Source organism: Trachemys scripta, chromosome 8, assembly GCF_013100865.1.
Source record: "Trachemys scripta elegans isolate TJP31775 chromosome 8, CAS_Tse_1.0, whole genome shotgun sequence".
NCBI lineage: Eukaryota > Metazoa > Chordata > Testudines > Emydidae > Trachemys > Trachemys scripta.
In genome coordinates this window covers 109,002,519-109,020,893 of record NC_048305.1, presented here as the reverse complement: position 1 = coordinate 109,020,893, position 18,375 = coordinate 109,002,519, and the positions used below count along the sequence as shown (strand labels likewise).

Here is an 18,375-nt window from a genome sequence, read left to right as displayed (position 1 = left end):
GCCAGGATGGGTAAGGAATAGTGTCCCTAGCCTCTGTTTGTCAGAGGTTGGAGATGGATGGCCGGAGAGAGATCACTTGATCATTGCCTGTTGGTCCACTCCCTCTGGGGCACCTGGCATTGGCCACTGTCGGTAGACAGGATACTGGGCTAGATGGACCTTTGGTCTGACCCGGTACGGCCATTCTTATGTTCCAGCTGCTGCATGGTGAAGCTGGGCACTGGAACTGAGATCAGGGCGCTTGTCTCTCCTGTGCTCTCAGTGACACCCCGGCTGACACCTAGGCAGTGTGGAAGAGAAGGCAGTGAGCTTCAAATGCAAAGGGATAAGAGCCGGACCTATAGAGTTGCATGGAAAGGTCATGGGAGTAGATGATGACAAGGAGCCTAGGTAGTGGAGTCTGGGACTGGAGGATAGCAGGGAGGTAGAGACTAAGTATGGAAGAAAGGGAGTTTGAGGGTGGGGGAAACAGAGACTGGATGGAGGAAACTGAGATTGGATGAGGAGTTGGGGAGGGGACTGGGAACCAGTGGAATGGGGAGAAGGGCATGATAGGGAAAGGAGAAGATCCAGACAAGGAATCAGTATGTGGGGAAGAACTACGATTCTTCTTTGAATGCTTGTTCATTTCAAGTCCAATTAGGTGTTGTGGCAGAGCTCTGACCTTGCCCCCGTGGGTCCTGCGCTTCTAGGTGGTATATGCTAGTCTCAGTGGCTCACTGTGACCCTCCATGTAGCCCTTCTCTCTCTAGGGCCAGGGTTACAGTCTACTGAGCCCTTTTCATCATAAGCCAGCAAAGAGGTTGGTGAGAGAACTCCCACAGTCTCTGTTGTCCCTAGGGGCTTGTTTTAGAACAGTTTAGCCTCCTGTCCTGACAGGGCCTAACTTCCCCTCCCAGGAGGTGTTCCTGTAGTGGTGGGTTGAGGGGAACCCAGGCCCGCACTCTACTCCGGGTTCCGGCCCAGGGACCCTAATGGTAACAGCTGCTGGCAGCCAACCTTTCACTGCCAGTGTTGCTACATTTCCCTGGGCCACTTCCCCACAGCTCTCCTGCTTCTCCCTTACCTTAGGGCTCCCTAAGAGGATGTCTTCATTAACCAGCCCTTCAGCCGCACTTCCTCTCCTCTGGCTCCCTGGCTCTCCTCTGCCTGACTGGAGTGAGCCCTTTTTATAGTATCAGCGGGGCCTTAATTAGAGTCAGGTGGTCACATTAGCTTAATGGCCTCACCTGACTCTTTGCAGGTTAATTGGAGTCAGGTGTTCTCATTAGCCTGGAGCAGCCCCTGCTCTGGTCAGTCAGGGAACAGAAAACTGTTAATCCAGTGGCCAGTATATCTGCCTTCTGCTATTCTGCTGTACCCAACTGGCCTGGGTCTATCACAGTGTGCATGCACTGGGTGCACGGCAGCCAAAAAGTTTTTCCCTTAGCAGTATCCTTTGGGTCGGCTCAGGCGCTCTCTGGCACTGGATATACAGCCCTGTTGACCTGCCACCCCCTCAGTTCCTTCTTACCGCCTGTGACGGTTAGCCGGAACACTAATTTCTCTTGCTTCAGTAAGCATCTCTCTAGCAGTTGAATTTTCATTCTTGTATATAATTAGTTAGTTTACATAGTAGTTAGTAGTTTTTATATATAAGTTTCATGTGGGGATTCCCCCCCCCCCCCACACTTTCTTCCCAGTACAGGGGCATGCCTCAGTCTCCGGGTTTTAAACCCTGCGCAGCTTGTGGCAAGCTTATGCCCAAGAGCGACCCCCTTCTTCTTGTTTAAAGTGTTTGGGGGAAGCTCATCAAAAAGAATGCTGCAAAATTTGCAGGAGTTTCCATCCAAGGACACAGAAGGAGAGAGATCAGCGCTTCAAGTTAATCCTCATGGAGGCAACTCTCAGTCCGCAATCGGACCCTGGTTCGGCAGAGCCAACCCCAAGCACCTCATCATCAGTGCGGAGCACATTGGCAGCACCGGCACATGAATTGGTGCAGAGGAAGGACTTCAGTAGAGACCCTCGGCACCGATGGGACAGGGGCCGACACCACTCACATTTACCGGTGCCTCATAAGAAAAAGAGACCTGAAAGGGGTCGCTCCCCTATGCCCAGACCGGCGCAAATGGAGCTCGCAACCATGAGACCCGCATCAGGCTATGCAACTTCGGCCTCAGTTTCAAGGGTCATGTCGACTCCTGCCCTTACACGTGACCAGTCGAGTCTGGGCCCCCGTTTTTCTCCAGTCAGCGAGGGCCATGATCTACAGATGCCATCCATGCCGGAGGCATTCGAGGCAGCGAGAGACCTTATCACCCTCACGGCGCTGCCCTCCCCTCTGAGACGGGACAGGACACCCACGTTGGTCTCAGCAGCACCCGTGAGACCCCCGGTGCCATCCAGGGACAAATCAACAATGATTCTGCAATGGTTGTCCAGTGCCGTCGACAAGCGCACCCGTGGGGGAGCCGCACCGGTCCCCTAGCCCTAGACGCCGCTCTTCAGCACTGAGTGGCACCACTCCTCCCTGGTCTTCCTATATGGAGTCCTCGGAATCAGAAGTGGAGTCCTTCCAATCTAGAGCCAGGAAGAGCAGGAGCTCCAGATCGGACAGGTGGAGACACCACCTTCAGCTGGCACCGTGGCTGAGTCAGTGGCAGTCCCCTGCTCAGTGGCCTTTCTGGACCCCCTAGGCTTTCTGCCAGGGCCAGAGCCAACGGTCCTTATGATAAATGAAGGTGGGGGTAGCTCCCTTTTATGGACACCCAGCCAGCCAGTAGCTATAAAATCCCTCTTAGTAGCTGTTCTCTAATTGCTCTACCTGTAAAGGGTTAAAAAGTCTCACTGCTATGCATAGGTAAAAGGAAGTGAGTGGGCACCTGGCCAAAAGAGCCAATGGGAAGGCTAGAACTTTTTAAAATTGAAACAAGACTCCTCTTTTGTCTGTCTATTGTTGTTCTCAGGGAGAGGCAGACAGGGAGCAGTTATGCTGTGAGAAGCTTGGGCCAGGTATGAAAAACCATCAGTATCATACCAAGAAACTACTCATCTAAAACCCCAGATTTGTAAGTAGATCAGGAAATGTCTAGAAAGACATGATTAGGTTTATCCCTTTTATTTCTTTATGGCTTGTGGATTCCTCTGTGCTAACCCCAAGTGCTTTTGTTTTGCTTGTAACCTTTAAGCTGGACCTCAAGAGAGCTATTCTTGATGCTTAATTCTTGTAGTTTTTTTTTTTTTTTTTAATCTAGCAAAAGCCTAAGTTCCCAGATGTATTTTCTGCTAGACCTTGTAAGAAAGCCCAGAGACCTGGATTTTTGTGCCTTAAGAGGTTTGTACACATATTTAATTAGCTGGTGGCAACAGCTGATTTCCTTTTTTTTTTTTCCTTTTTCTTTTTCTTTCTCAGCTCTTCCCCGGAGGCGGAGTAAAAGGGCTTGAGAGTATCCCACAGGAAGGAATTCCCAAGTGCGCCTTCCTGGGTTCTTAAAGGGGTTTTGCACTTGGGTGGTGGCAGCATCTACCAATCCAAGGTCAGAGAAAAGCTGTAACCTTGGGAGTTTAATACAAGCCTGGAGTGGCCAGTATTAATTTTTAGAGTCCTTGCAGGCCCCCACCGTCTGCACTCGAAGTTCCAGAGTCGGGAATCAGCCTTGACAGTCCTACTTGAGGTTGGCTTCTATAGCATCAGCCACCTTTGCTCCTCCGCTATCCCAGCATGACCAGGGTATTACCGCAGAGCACCGACCCAACCAGCACCGGCGCTGACACACCTGGCATTGACACATTCAGCACCAACACACCCAGCATTGACACACTCGGCACTGACACCACCAACTCCGATACTAGCATCCACATCGACCGCGCCAGCACTGTCATAGTTGGCATCGACTGCGCCAATTCCGGCACCTGGGGCTGCACTGGAACACTGAGCACCCAAGATCCCCTCAGCTCTGAGGGCAGGGAACAGGACCCACTTGTAGCTAGGGCCTCATCCTCATCTTCGCCTGATGAGACGGTGGCAGGAATGTCGATGGCCCGTGCCCTGGAGAACAGCAGACTGCTCCAACAACTTCTCAGGAGGGTGGCACAGAACGTGGCAATCCAGACTGAGGAGGTGGTGGAGACATCGGACCCTATGGTTGACATCCTCGCCCCTTTGGCCCCTCCTGCGTTGCTCTGCCACTTATTAAAACAATTAGTGACATCCCTATAACTCTCTGGCAGATCCCTGCCTCTTTGCCACCAACAGCAAAGAGAAATGAGCGGAAGTACTTTGTTCCTTCTAGAGGCTACGAGCACCTCTATACCCACCCCCCGCCAGACTCCCCAGTGGTGGCCACTTTGCTTCAGAGGGAGTGCCAAGGCTTCCAGGGCCTGTCCCCAAAAAACTGGGAAGCAAAAAAATTGGACCTCTTTGGGAGGAAAATTTATTTGACTGGGGGGCTCCAGCTCTGTATATCTAACCACCAGGCCATCCTCAGCAGGTACAACTACAACACCTGTGGAGCTATGGCTAAAGTTTGCAGAGCTGTTACCAGAGGACTCTAGGGCAGAGTTTTCCTCGCTCGTGGAAGAAGGGAAACTGGTTGCCCGTGCTTCACTGCAGGCAGCCTTTGATGTGGCTGACTTGCAGGGCCGTCCCTAGCCATTCTGTGGCCCTATGCAGCCCCCCCGCAGGTGGGGGTGTGGGGCCCCAGGCCTCAGTGGGGGGGTGGTGGCTTTGGGGGTAGGGGGGAATCACCCCACAGCACTCACTGGTGGCATGGGTGGGGCCGGGTCACTGCTCTTCCTGCCACCAGTGAGTGCAGGCCCAACCCTGCTGCAGTCCTGGGGAGTGGGGGCGGGGCTGGGGCAGAGCAAGGGCAGGGGTTTTGGGGAAGGGATAGAGTGGTGCCGGAGCAGGGGTGGGAAGGGGTGGGGCAGAGCAGGGGTGGGGGCTTTGGGGAAGGGGTGGAGGTGGGACTGGGGTGGAGCAGGGGTGGAAAGAGGTGGGGCTGGGGTGGAGCAGGGTGGGGGCCATGGGAAAAAGGCAGCGCAGGGGCTGGAGCAGCACACAGCTGTGTAGGGCACCAGGAAATTTGGTGCCCCCTGGTGCCCTACGCAGCTGCGTACTTTGTGTACGGTTAGGGATGCCCCTGCTGACTCGGCATCCCGCACTATGGCCTCTGGGATAGCCATGAGAAGGAGCTCCTGGCTACAGGTCTCTGGGCTTCCTTACAAGGTCCAGCAGACAATACAAGATATCCCCTTTTAGGGTTCAATCCTGTTTTCCGAGAAAACAGATTCCCAGCCTCATAGCCTGAAGGACTCAAGGGCCACCCTCAAGTCCCTTGGCTTCCATACTCCGGCTAATCAAAGGAAATACTTTAAGCTACAGCTCCTGCCTCGTTTTTACCAGCTGCAAAATAGGCAAGACTTCTCTTGCAGGTAGAATAGAAATAATGGAAAGAGGTGTCACCCTTCATCAGGGCTTTGGCCAGACAAAGCAGTCATCTGGCCAGAAGCAGAACTTTTGAAGATGCGCCCGGGGGGCAATGCACCAGTCTGGACACTGGATCCATTCCACCTTACCTTCTTGTGTGAACTGTCCCCTATCCTGTGTGGGCCCATATTACATTGGATTTCTGGGTACTCTGCATGGTAGAAAGGGGTTACTCCCTCCAGTTCTCTGCCCGTCTGCCTTTCCATCCCCCTTCCCCGTCCCTCTTCAGGGACCCTTACCACGAGCAGCTCCTCGCACAGGAAGTGCACTCGCTCCTAATGCTGGGGGCAGTGGAAGAGGTTCCTCAGGAGCTGAGGGGCAAGGGCTTCTATTCCCAGTATTTCCTAATACCGAAAGCCAAAGGTGGCCTCAGGCCCATCCTAGACCTGCGACATCTCAACAGGTTCATGAAGAAATTGAAGTTCCACATGGTCTCTTTGGCCTCCATTATCCCTTCCTTGGATCCAAGGGACTGGGATGCTGCCCTTGAGTTGAAGGACGCTTATTTTCATATTTCAATCACACCATCCCACAGAAGGTACCTCAGATTCGTGGTGAACCACAATCATTACCACTTCACAGTCCTCCCGTTCAACTTGTCAGCAGATCCTTGAGTGTTTATCAAGTGCATGGCAGTCATGGCTGGATTCCTATGCAACCGTCGTGTGCAAGTGTTTATGGACTTCGATGACCCTGCTAATCAAGGGCCACTCCAGGGCACAAGTGAGCTTCACAAGGGCTACTTTCGATGACCTGGGCCACCTTCTGAATGTACAAAAGTCAACCTTATTCCCCGTGCAGCGGATAGAGTTTATAGGAGCGATATTGGACTCTACACAGGCCAGGGCATACCTCCCGAAATCGCGATTCTGGTCCCTGGGCGATATCATTTGAAGCCTCAGCCAGTTCCCTACCGCCACAGCAAGGAACTGCTTAAAGCTTCTGGGACACATGGCCGCTTGTACCTATATAGTACAGCACGCCAGGCTGAGACTCCGGCCTCTTTAGGCTGGCTGGCCTCGGTGTATCGACCGGTTTGGGATGGTCTAGACAAGATCCTCACTCTACCTCATCCTGACCTCGACTCCCTCCTGTGATGGCTCAACCTGCAGGCAGTATGTGCGGGGGTTCCCTTCGCCAGACCACAGCCAGCCCTCTCGCTGGTGATGGACGCATCAGCGTTGGGGAGGGGTGCGTACTTGGGAGACCTCAGGACACAGGGTCTCTGGTCTCAGGCGGAGCTCTCCCTTCACATCAACGTCAGGGAGCTGAGAGCGGTCCGTCTAGCATGCCAAACGTTCCAAGTTCATCTGGAAGGGAAGTGTATATTGGTCATGATAGACAATACAACAGCAATGTTTTATATAAACAGACAAGGGTGTGCACACTCCTCTCTCATGTGCCAGGAAGCCCTCAGACTATGGGACTTGTGCATAGCTCACTCAATACGCCTGGAGGCATCGTACCGCCTCGGAGTACAGAACGAGTTGGTGGACTATCTCAGCAGATCCTTTCACAGCCACGAGCAGTCCCTATGCCCGGATGTCGCGAACACTATCTTCTAACAGTGGGGGTTTCCCCAGATAGACTTATTCGCCACGTGACGCAACAGGAAGTGCCAGCAGTTTTGCTTCTTTCTGAATCACAGCCCGGGCTCCATCACGGACGCATTCCTCCTGCCCCGGAAGGGACGCCTCCTGTACTCGTTTCCTCCCATACCTCTCATTCACAAAGTGCTCCTCAAGGTTTGGAGGGACGAGGCCTCGGTGCTATTGATAGCTCCAGCCTGGCCCCATCAGCACTGGTACACCTCTCTTCTGGAAATGTCCGTGGAAGCCCAATCGCCTTACCGTTCTTCCTAGACTTGATAACTCAGGATCACAGCCGTCTCCAGCATCCAAACCTCGAATCGCTCTGCACCTCACGACGTAGAAGCTCTGTGGCTGAATCCAATAGCACTCGCCTGTTAGGACCCAGTCAGACAAATCCTCCTTGCTAGTAGGAAACCTTCCAGTAGGGCTACCTACCTGGTCAAATAGAAGAGATTCTCAATTTAGTCTTCTCAATACCATCCGTCTCCAACTCTAGCATCCATACCTGTCATATTGGACTTCCTTCTCCACCTCAAACAGCAAGGGCTTACCCTGTCATCAGTAAAGGTCCACCTGGCCACTATCTTGGCCTTCCATCCAGGTGTGCAGGGTCAGTCGGTCTTTTCCAACCTGATGGTGAGTCTTTTCCTAAAGGGTCTCGACAGACCCTCACGTACGACAGCTGGTCCCAGCCTGGGACCGTAATCTGGTCCTTTCCAGCCTGATGGAGATGTCCTTTGAACTGCTGGCGACATGTTCCTTGCTGTATCACAAGGTGGCATTCCTGGTAGCAATAACATCGGCCAGGGGAGTGTCAGAGCTCAAGGCACTAACTTCTGAGCCTCCGTACACAGTGTTCTATAAGAACAAGGTTCAGCTCAGACCTCATCCAGCGTTCCTCCCTAAGGTTGTCTCCCAGTACCACATTAACCAGGACATCTTTCTCCCAGTTTTCTATCCTAAGCCACACTCAAGCAGCAGGGAGCAAAAACTGCACTCGTTGGACGTTCGCTGGGCATTAGCCTTCTACATCAATGAACAAAACCGTTCTGGAAATCCATTCAGCTGTTTGTCACAGTAACAGACAGAATGAAGGAGCTTCCAGTCTCCTCCCAAAGGATCTCGTCTTGGATCACGTCCTGCATCTGGGCATGCTACGACTGGCGAAGGTACTTGCCACTCCGCTTACAGTGTACTCCACGAGGGCGCAGGCATAATCAGCGGCGTTCCTGGCCCATGTTCTGACGTAGGAAATCTGCAGCGCTGCGACGTGGTCATCAATACATAACTTTACCTCGCATTACACTATTACCCAGCAGGCCAGAGATGATGCAGCCTTTGGGAGAGCGGTGCTACAGTCAGGGAACCTTTGAGCTCCAACCCCGCCTCCAAAACTTGGGCTTGGTAATCACCTAATTGGAATTTACATGAACAAGCACTCAAAGAAGAAAAAACAGTTACTTACCTTCTCGTAACTGTTGTTCTTTGAGATGTGTGGTGTTCATGTTCATTCCAATACCCACCCTCCTTACCCCTCTGTTGGAGCAGCCAGCAAGAAGGAACTGGGGGTGGCAGGTCAGCAGGGTGCTATAAAGGCGTGACCCCAGGAGGCGCCTTAGCTGACTGTTAGGGGAAAAACTTTCCGGCTGCCGTGCATGCAGTGCGCGCACACCTAATTGGAATGGACATGAGTAAACACTTCTAGAAAACAACAGTTATGAGAAAGTAAGTAACCATTTTTTGTCTGGGCAAAGAGACTGAGAAAAGTAGGTAGGGGAAGTGAGGACACTGAGACTTGATGGGAAGCCTGGGAGCCAGTGGGGACAGGAAATGTTGTGGGGGTGGAGGGAGAGGCTGGAGCTGGGTGGGGAGAGAGACAGATTGTGGAGTTGGGGAGAGAACTGGGGTTGACTGGGCAAGGAAACTGGGAACAAGGAACCAGGTGGGATAGGGTAGAGGACTGGGACTGGCTGCCAAGAAGAGGACTTGAACTGGGATCAGAAGCCTTAGGAGTAGAGACTGGGACTGGCTAGGTGAGGAGAGTGGGATGATATGAGGAGCCAACAGTGGGATAGAGACAGGACTGGGATAGACACAGAAGAAGTCAAACTTTGAGATAATGGGCAGAAGTTAACAGAATGTTAGGAACAATTAGGAAAGAAATAGATAATGAAACAGAAAATATAATGCCTCTATGTAAATCCCTGGTACGCCCACAAATTGAATACTGTGTGTAGTTCTAGTTGCCCCATCTCAAAAAAGATATATAGAATTGGAAAAGGTACAGAGATGGGCAACAAAAATTATTAGGAGTATGGAACAGCTTCCATCTGAGGAGAGATTAATAAGACTGGGACTGTTCATCTTAGAAAAAAGACGACTAAAGGGGGATATGATAGAGGTCTATAAAACCATGAATGGTGTGGAGAAAGTGAATAGGGAAGTGTTATTTGCTCCTTCACATAACACAAAACCAGGGATCACCTGATGAAATTAACGGGTAGCAGGTTTAAAACAAACATAAGGAAACACTTCTTCACACAACACACAGTCAATCTGTGGAACTCGTTGCCAGGGGATGTTGTGAAGGCCAAAATTATAACTATAATAAATTATAAATAATTATAATTATTTGAATTATGGGTTCAAAAAAGAATTTGATAAGTTCAAGGAGGACAAGTCCATCAATGGGCATCAGCTGCAATGGTCAGGGATGCAGCCCCATGCTTTGAGTGTCCCTAAACTTCTGACAGCCAGATGCTGGACAGCTGGGGATGGATCACTTGATAAATTGCCTTGTTCTGTTCACTCTCTCTGAAGCATCTGGGGCTGGCAATTGTCGGTAGATGTGATACCGGGCTAGATGGACCATTAATCTGATCCAGTATGCCATTCTTATGTACTTATGTCTCAGATTAGTGAATACTTTTCACCATAATCTCTCTGTGTCTGTTTCCCCATCTGTAAAATGGGGATAATAATACCCACTCATCTAACATGGGGGCTTGTGAACATAAATTAATGTTTATGAAGCACTCAGATACTATAATAATGAGCATCATAGAAAAATTAGTGAGGAAATCAGTAATTCTGTCTTCTGAGCAAAGTCTGAGTTGTGAGCAGCAAATAAGGAATGAGGCCACACGTTGATCAAGGAGAAAACAAAATATTGAATAACTGTTCATTAAGTGAGCGCCATCCATTCTGTGCACTGAATAGGGCAGGTTTCCTGTGGAAAAAATAGTATGTGATAATGTAATTAAAGACTCTACCATAATGCGTACACACAGGAGGGCGAAATTAAGGTTGGACAGGCAATCTTAATTCTGGCTTTTCCTAATTTTTTCATTGCTTGACTTTGCAACCTTAAAATGTTCTTTTAACTTATTTTTTTGCATGTAATTTAGTGAAAATTTTCACAAGCAGAAAAGAAAATTTTTGTGAGATCCCTTGTTTAAAAATATTAGCAGAACATGAGGGCAGGGGACTGGACTCGATGACCTCTCGAGGTCCCTTCCAGTCCTAGAATCTATGAATCTATAACACCAATGGCTGCATGAGCACCAGAAGGGGTCATTCCTATTATAAATTACTTATAATGTACTAGTCTGACCAGCTCTGTGAATTTGAATGACTAATCAGCTCATTAACCAGATCAAATGAAATTAATTCCTTTTCTGAAATAGTGCCACATCATCTGCACAGTCACCCCCACAAGCAGAACCATAAGTAAATACATGAGTCTTCTATCCTTCCCTAATGCATGTAGTCTGTGAAAGACCAATGTGGGGAGTGAGTCCTGAAGTCAAGAATGCCCAGTCCCAAGCACCATACATTTAACTCCACACCTGAAACTGCACCCAGAGCAAACAGGAAGCACATGCAGCCTGTAGAGAATAGATATGGTGAATGTCTTTTGTCTCTGCAATATCTGCCTGCCTGCAGTTGTTTTCAAGGGTAACCCCATGCAAAGCTGCATTATAGTAATCAAGCCAAGGGAGTCAAAGGCAGGAATGTTGCAGGTACACATAGGCTAAACACAGATGGTGAAAAGATTCTCGTGATGAATTTTTCTCTAAGCACGTCACAGTACAATAATTAAAGTGGACGTGTCTAACACTGCATTTTAGGGATATGAAATACTAAACAATTCTACTGATTTTATTGTCTCACATGGCCAGGGGAGCTCAGACTATGTATTTCTATTGTGTGATATCCAACCAGAACTGCGTTCATCTCCCTCATTGTGTAACAGTGGACAAGTGAGTCTCTGCTCCTGCAAACCTGCCTTACCTTTCCCCATAGACAGGTGCCCAAATTCCTGTTCATTGACTGTATCACCTGTGTGACTGTGGCATGGCTGATTGTTTCACATCACCCTAAATCTCTACAAGGGGTCTTGCAGCAATTCTCAGTGCAGGGCTAGACATCTGTCTGGCTGTTTGTAAGTGTGTGACTTGGGCTGTGTTACTGACTGTAGTGATTCTTGCAGCACTTTGGACTTGTATAAGGAGTACCAGGAAGAAGCATATGCAGTTTCTCTTCATCCCACTGGCCTTTACGTTTTGGTTGGGTTTTCTGACAAACTACGGCTTATGAACCTGCTAATTGATGACATCCGTACTTTTAAGGACTTCACTGTGAGAGGGTGCAGAGAGGTGAGGAGCAACATAGAAGCTGGGATCGGGAGCTTGGGAAGTGGGGTGAATGACATGGTGGGGAGCAATGTGGAAGTTGAGTTCGGAGAGGAGAACAATAGTGTGAATGTTGAGATATGAGAATCTGAGGAGGGAATCCTGAATGAAAAAGGGCATAATGGGGGCTTGGGACCTGGGAGTCACCAGAGAGGTGAGAAGCACGGTGGAAATGGAAGTTGCAGGAGAAAGGGGCATCAGACCCATAGGGTAGCTAAGAAGAGGGTCCTAGGAGATGAGGGGGCATCATGAAAAATGATGTCCATACATGGAGGTTTCTTCTTGCATGACCTTCAAACACTGGTGACTGTATTGCAACTTCAGTAAGAGACTGGGTGTTGTGGGGTTTTTTCTGTATTTCCATCATACATTCAGTAATAGTTGTGTGTGTTCTCTCTCTCTCTCTCTCCAGTGCACCTTCAGTAATGGGGGTCATCTTTTTGCTGCAGTTAATGGAAACGTGATTCATATTTACTCCACCACCAGCTTTGAGAATGTTAATAATCTGAAAGGACACAATGGGAAGGTCAGTGTGCAAAGCCTCCCATACCTGTGGGTAAAGGAGAACTGGTAGATATAATTCATTAGAAGTTTCAAAAAGCCTATATCAAAAAGTCTCTCATCGGGGCTATGAAGGAAATTTAGTAGTCATGGGGGAGAGGTAAAGAACTGTAATGGATCAGAGATTGACTAACAGTCAGGAAACAGAGATACAAAGAAATAAATGGTAAATTTTCATCATGGCAGAAAGCTGGAAGCAGGTGCCACAAGGTTCTGTTCTACAGCCAGTGCTTAATATTTATTAATGACCTGGAAAATATGGATATTTTTACAAAAATTTCATTCAAAGATTGGTTCTTCTTGTCCATGCCACGTTAGGTGTGTGCGCGCCATGTGCACCATTGCCAAAGATTTTTCCCTCAGTGGTATCCGTCAGGCTGGCTCTAGCACCTCTGGTGCTGCGTGCTTATGTGCCGGTATAAGGGGCGCCACCAACCACTCACCCTCTCAGTTCCTTTTTACTGTCTGTGACTGTTGCTGGAACAACCTCTCTTGCTTCAGCAAGGCTTCTTCCCAGTGGTTTTTGGATTCTGATTAATAGTTTATTAGTTTTAAGTATAATTTTAGTGTATATAGATATTGTAGTTAGCGTTAGTGTGAATAGATAGTCCCTATCGTCGAGGGACTTTTTTCACCCCAGCAGCTGGGCATGTCCCGGTCCCCAGGCTTCAAACATTGTGGTTCCTGCGGCAAACCTGTGCCTGTGAGCGACCCACACTCCAGCCGTTTGAAGTGCTTGTGAGAAACTCACATGAGGGACAAGTGCCACATTTGTCGGGACTTTAGATCCTGCACAAAAAAGGATAGAGAAATAAGACTGAAGGCTATCCTAATGGAAGCCAGTCTAAGACTGGCCTCAGAGCCAAGCTGCACCAATTCTGCACCAAGCACTTTGGCCTTGGTGCGAAGTGCTCCTCCAGCACCACGCTCTTCCTAGCACTGTTCACCATCTCCAGTGCTGAAGAAGAAGCACAAAAAGCAGTGCACCAACAGAGGGCACTCACCAGTGCAGAAGAAGGACAAGCATGGGGAAGGCAGCGAAGTGCGACTTGCATCGGGCCACTCGGGAACCCTATGTTGAGCCTCAGGGCCACCACCAGTACCCAGTGCTGCCAGACCTCGGTGCGGGTCCCCCCGCCAGCACCTGGCCAATGGTTCAGTAGCCTATGCAGTGTCCATACTGGAACCCGAGGGGTTTCCCCTGGTACCTAGTCCTCCTTCTCATCAATCATACCTGTTGATTTCTGAGAGTGGGCTACCGCCCCTTCCCTGCTGGCACTGGACTCTGACTCTGGGTCCGACGTTTAGGATGTGGCTACCATGAATGTCATTGAGGAAGAGGAAGGAGCCCCTCCTCTGGTGCAAGCTTCCTCCTCCTCCTCCCCAAAGGAGGCTGTCTTGAGGCTGAGTAACTCACTTCTGCAGGATGACTTCAGGGCCCATCAGGACCTTCTGAAGCAGATAGCAGCTAACCTGGGTCTGGAGATAGGATTTTAAGGAATCATCCCACAGCCTTATTGACATTCTGGCTGCGGCAGCTCCCTCCAAAGTGGCCTTACCATTAATGAGGCTGTAATGGGTCCAGTTAAGGCCCTGTGGTACGAGTATCCCGCAGACTCTACCGTACCACTAATACATGTATGCCCGTAACAATGGACCAGCTCAGTGAAAGATGGGACTTTCCATTCCTCCCTAGGCTAGACAAAGACACTCCCTCTGAGATACATCTTTATACCCTGATACAAACAAGTTACATACTGCTACTCTGACATAGTTACTGCCCCCTGACGTGGCTAGTTATCACCCATCACCTTGTACATGTTGGTTTGATTAAAACATCTTTATTACGTACTGCATCCTGACCTTATCTTTTAGGAGGGGTCAGTGTGTTCCCCTGTTATCCTTGGGGAATGTTTTTGTACCATCCTTGATATCAGGATGTTCTGGGTATATGTCATCAGGCCCCCCTCTCTCCCTCCCTCTGTGAAAGCAATGGCAAAAAATCGTTTATCGCCTTTTTTCCTGGGTTACCTGTGCAGATCACATACCACAGCAAGCATGGAGCCCGCTCAGCTCACTGTCACCGTATGTCTCCTGGGTGCTGCTGGCAGACGTGGTACTGCAATCCTACATAGTAGCATCCCCTTGCCTTGCCTTGTGGACGGCAGATGGTGCAATACGACTGCTAGCCGTCGTCGTCGTCCCGTGAGTGCTCCTGGCCGACCTCAGTTAGGTTGGTCAGGGGCGCCTGGGCAGACGTGGGTGCTCCTGGCTGGCCGCGGTGAGGTTGGTCAGGGGCGCCTGGACAAAAATGGGAATGACTCCAAGTCATTCTCTTCTTTAAGTTTCGTCTAGTGGAGATTCAGTCCTGCCTGAAATATCATGCCAGCTGGAGGCTTCTGCCTCAGGCTGCTCTCCCAGTCGGCAGCACCTCGCGGTCGCACCTACCCCAGCCTACCCCTTGCTCCCATGGCTCATGAAGCCTGGACAGTAGTAAGAAGCAGTTCAACTATAGGCTGAGCAAGTGCATAATGGTGGTAGAATGTGCCTTTGGATGTTTAAAAGCTCGCTGGCGCAGTTTACTGACTCGGTTAGACCTCAGCTAAACTAATATTCCCATCGTTATTATTGCTTGCTGTGTGCTCCACAATATCTGGGGAGACGTTTATGGTGGGGTGGGAGGTTGAGTCAAAACACCTGGCTGCTGATTACGCGCAGCCAGACACCAGGGCAGTTAGAAGAGCACAGCAGGGTGCGCTGTGCATCAGAGAAGCTTTGAAAACCAGTTTCATGATTGGCCAGGCTATGGTGTGAAAGTTCTGTTTGTTTCTCCTTGATGAAAACCTGCTCCCTTGGTTCACTTTACTTCCCTGTAAGCCAACCACCCTCCCCTCTCCCCTTTGATCTCCACATGCAGAGGCAATAAAATCATTGTTGTTTCAAATTCATTCATTCTTCATTAATTCATCACACAAATGGGGGGATAACTGCCAAGGTAGCCCGGGAGGGGTGAGGAAGGAGGGAAGCACAGGGGTGGGGTAGTTGTTGGGGCACCCCCTAGAATGGCATGCAGATCATCATAGAAGTGGCATGTCTGGGGCTCTGACCCGGAGCGGCTGTTTGCCTCTCTGGTACTTTGGTAGGCTTCACGCGGCACTGCTGCGGGTCCATGTCATATTCTCTGTCCTTCATGCCCTCGGAGATTTTTTCAAATATTCCAGCATTTCGTCTTTTGGAACTGAGTTCGGATAGCACGGATTCGTCTCCCCATACAGCGATCAGATGCAGTACCTCCCGTTCGGTCCATGCTGGAGCTCTTTTGCAATTTTGGGACTCCATGGTCACCTGTGCTGATGAGCTCTGCATGGTCACCTGTGCTGATCAGCTCACCATGATAGCCAAACAGGAAATGAAATTCAAACATTCACGGGGCTTTTCCTGTCTACCTGTCCAGTGCGTCTGAGTTGACAGTGCTGTCCAGAGTGGTCACAATGGAGCACTCTGGGATAGCTCCCGGAGGCCAATACCATCGAATTGCGTACACACTACCTCAAATTCGACCCAGCAGGGTCGATTTCAGCGCTAATCCCCTCGTCGGGGAGGAGTACAGAAATCAATTTTAAGAGCCCTTTAAGTTGACAAAAATGGCTTCATCGTGTGGACGGATGCAGGGTTAAATCGATCTAACGCTGCTAAATTTGACCTAAACTCGTAGTGTAGACGGGGCTAAAAAACAGACAGTGATAACTATAGTAACTCCTCGCTTAATGTTAGAATCATAGAATATTAGTGTTGGAAGAGAACTCAGGAGGTCATCTAGTCCAATCCCCTGCTCAAAGCAGGACAAACACCAATTAAATCATCCCAGCCAGGGCTTTGTCAAGCCAGGCCTTAAAAACCTCTAAGGATGGAGATTGCTCCACCTCCCTAGGTAACCCATTCCATTGCTCCACCATCCTCCTAGGTAACCCATTCCATTGCTTCACCATCCTCCTAGTGAAATAGTGTTTCCTAATATCCAACCTAGACCTCCCGCACTGCAATTTGAGACCATTGCTTCTTGTTCTGTCATCTGCCACCACTGAGAACAGCCTAGCTCCATCCTCTTTGGAACCCCTCTTCAGGTAGTTGAAGGCTGCTATCAAATCCCCGCTCACTCTTCTCTTCTGCAGACTAAATAACCCCAGTTCCCTCAATCTCTCCTCATAAGTCATGTGCCCCAGCCCCCTAATCATTTTCGTTGCCCTCTGCTGGACTCCCTCCAATTTGTCCACATCCCTTCTTTAGCGGGGGGACCAAAACTGGACACAATACTCCAGGTGTGGCCTCACCAGTGCCGAATAGAGGGGAATATTCACTTCCCTCAATCTGCTGGCAATGCTCCTATTAATACAGCCCAATATGCCGTTGGCCTTATTAGCAACAAGGGCACACTGTTGACTCATATCCAGCTTCTCATCCACTGTAATCCCCAGGTCCTTTTCTGCAGAACTGCTCCTTAGCCAGTCTATCCCCAGCCTATAGCGGTGCATGGGATTCTTCCTTCCTAAGTGCAGGATTCTGCACTTGTCCTTGTTGAACCTCATCAGATTTCTTTTGGCCCAATCCTCCAATTTGTCTAGGTCATTCTGGACCCTATCCCTACCCTCCAGCGTATCTACCTCTCCCCCCAGCTTAGTGTCATCTGCAAACTTGCTGAGGGTGCAATTCATCCCATCATCCAGATCATTAATAAAGATGTTGAACAAAACCGGCTCCAGGACCAACCCCTGGGGCACTCCGCTTGATACCGGCTGCCAACTAGACATCGAACTGTTGATCACTACCCGTTGAGCCTGAAAATCTAGCCAGCTTTCTATCCACTTTATAGTCCATTCATCCAATCCATACTTCAACTCACTGGCAAGAATACTGTGGGAGACCGTATCAAAAGCTTTGCTAAAGTCAAGATATATCACTTCCACCGCTTTCCCCATATTCACAGAACCAGTTATCTCATCATAAAAGGCAATCAGGTTGGTCAGGCATGACTTGCCCTTGGTGAATCCATGTTGACTGTTCCTGATCACCTTCCTCTCCTCCAAGTGCTTCAAAATGGATTCCTTGAGGACCTGCTCCATGATTTTTGCCAGGGACTGAAGTGAGGCTGATCGGTCTGTAGTTCCCCGGGTTCTCTTTCTTCTTTTTTTAAAATATGGGCACTATGTTTGATGTTTTCCAATCGTCTGGGACCTTCACCGATCGCCACAAATTTTCAAAGATAATAGCCGATGGCTCTGCAATCACATCAGCCAACTGCCCCAGCACCCTTGGATGCATTAGATCTGGACCCATGGACTTGTACATGTCCAGCTTTTCTAAATAGTCCTTAATCTGTTCTTTCACCACTGAGGGCTGCTCACCTCCTCCCCATACTGTGTTGCCCAGTGCAGCAGTCTGGGAGCTGACCTTGTCTGTGAAGACCAAGGAAAAAAAAGCATTGAGTACTTCACCTTTTTTCACATTATCTGTCACTACGTTGCCTCCCCCATTCAGTAAGTAGTTATGTTGTACTTACGTTCCTGGAAAATGCTACTTTAAGCGAAACAATGTTAAGCAAATCCAATTTCCCCTTAAGAATTAATGTAAATAAGGGGTGGTTAGGTTCCAGGGAATTTTTTTTGCCAGATGAGCCTATATTTTATTTATACACACACAGTATAAGTTTTAAACAAACAATTTAGTATGGTACACAGCAACGATGATTGTGAAGCTTGGTTGCAGTGGTGGAGTCAGAGGGTGGAAGAGGGTGAGATATTTCCCAAGGAATGCCTTATTGCTAAATGATGAATTAGCACTCGGCTGAGTCCTCAAGGGTTAACATGTTGTTAATGTAGCCTCATACTCTACAAGTCAGCATGAATTATGGGAGGAGACACAGCATGGCAGAGAGAGACAGAGCCACACACAGTGTGTGTGTGTGTGTGTGTGTGTGTGTGTGAGAGAGAGAGAGAGAGAGAGACCCCACTCTAAGTACACTCTAAGTACACTGCCTTTTTAGGTAGATCAGCAAGTTGAG

General features: G+C 49.3%; 1 protein-coding gene across 1 annotated transcript in view; it reads left to right on the top strand.

Annotated features, from left to right (window-relative positions):
• The window catches only part of LOC117882158 (cilia- and flagella-associated protein 57-like), a 94,433-nt gene that overhangs the window by 47,350 nt on the left and 28,708 nt on the right, over nucleotides 1–18,375 (top strand). The window contains exons 8-9 of the mRNA XM_034780184.1: nucleotides 11,555–11,720; nucleotides 12,169–12,282. Coding sequence (XP_034636075.1) covers nucleotides 11,555–11,720; nucleotides 12,169–12,282 — 280 coding nt within the window. The remainder of the gene's footprint in view (nucleotides 1–11,554; nucleotides 11,721–12,168; nucleotides 12,283–18,375) is intronic.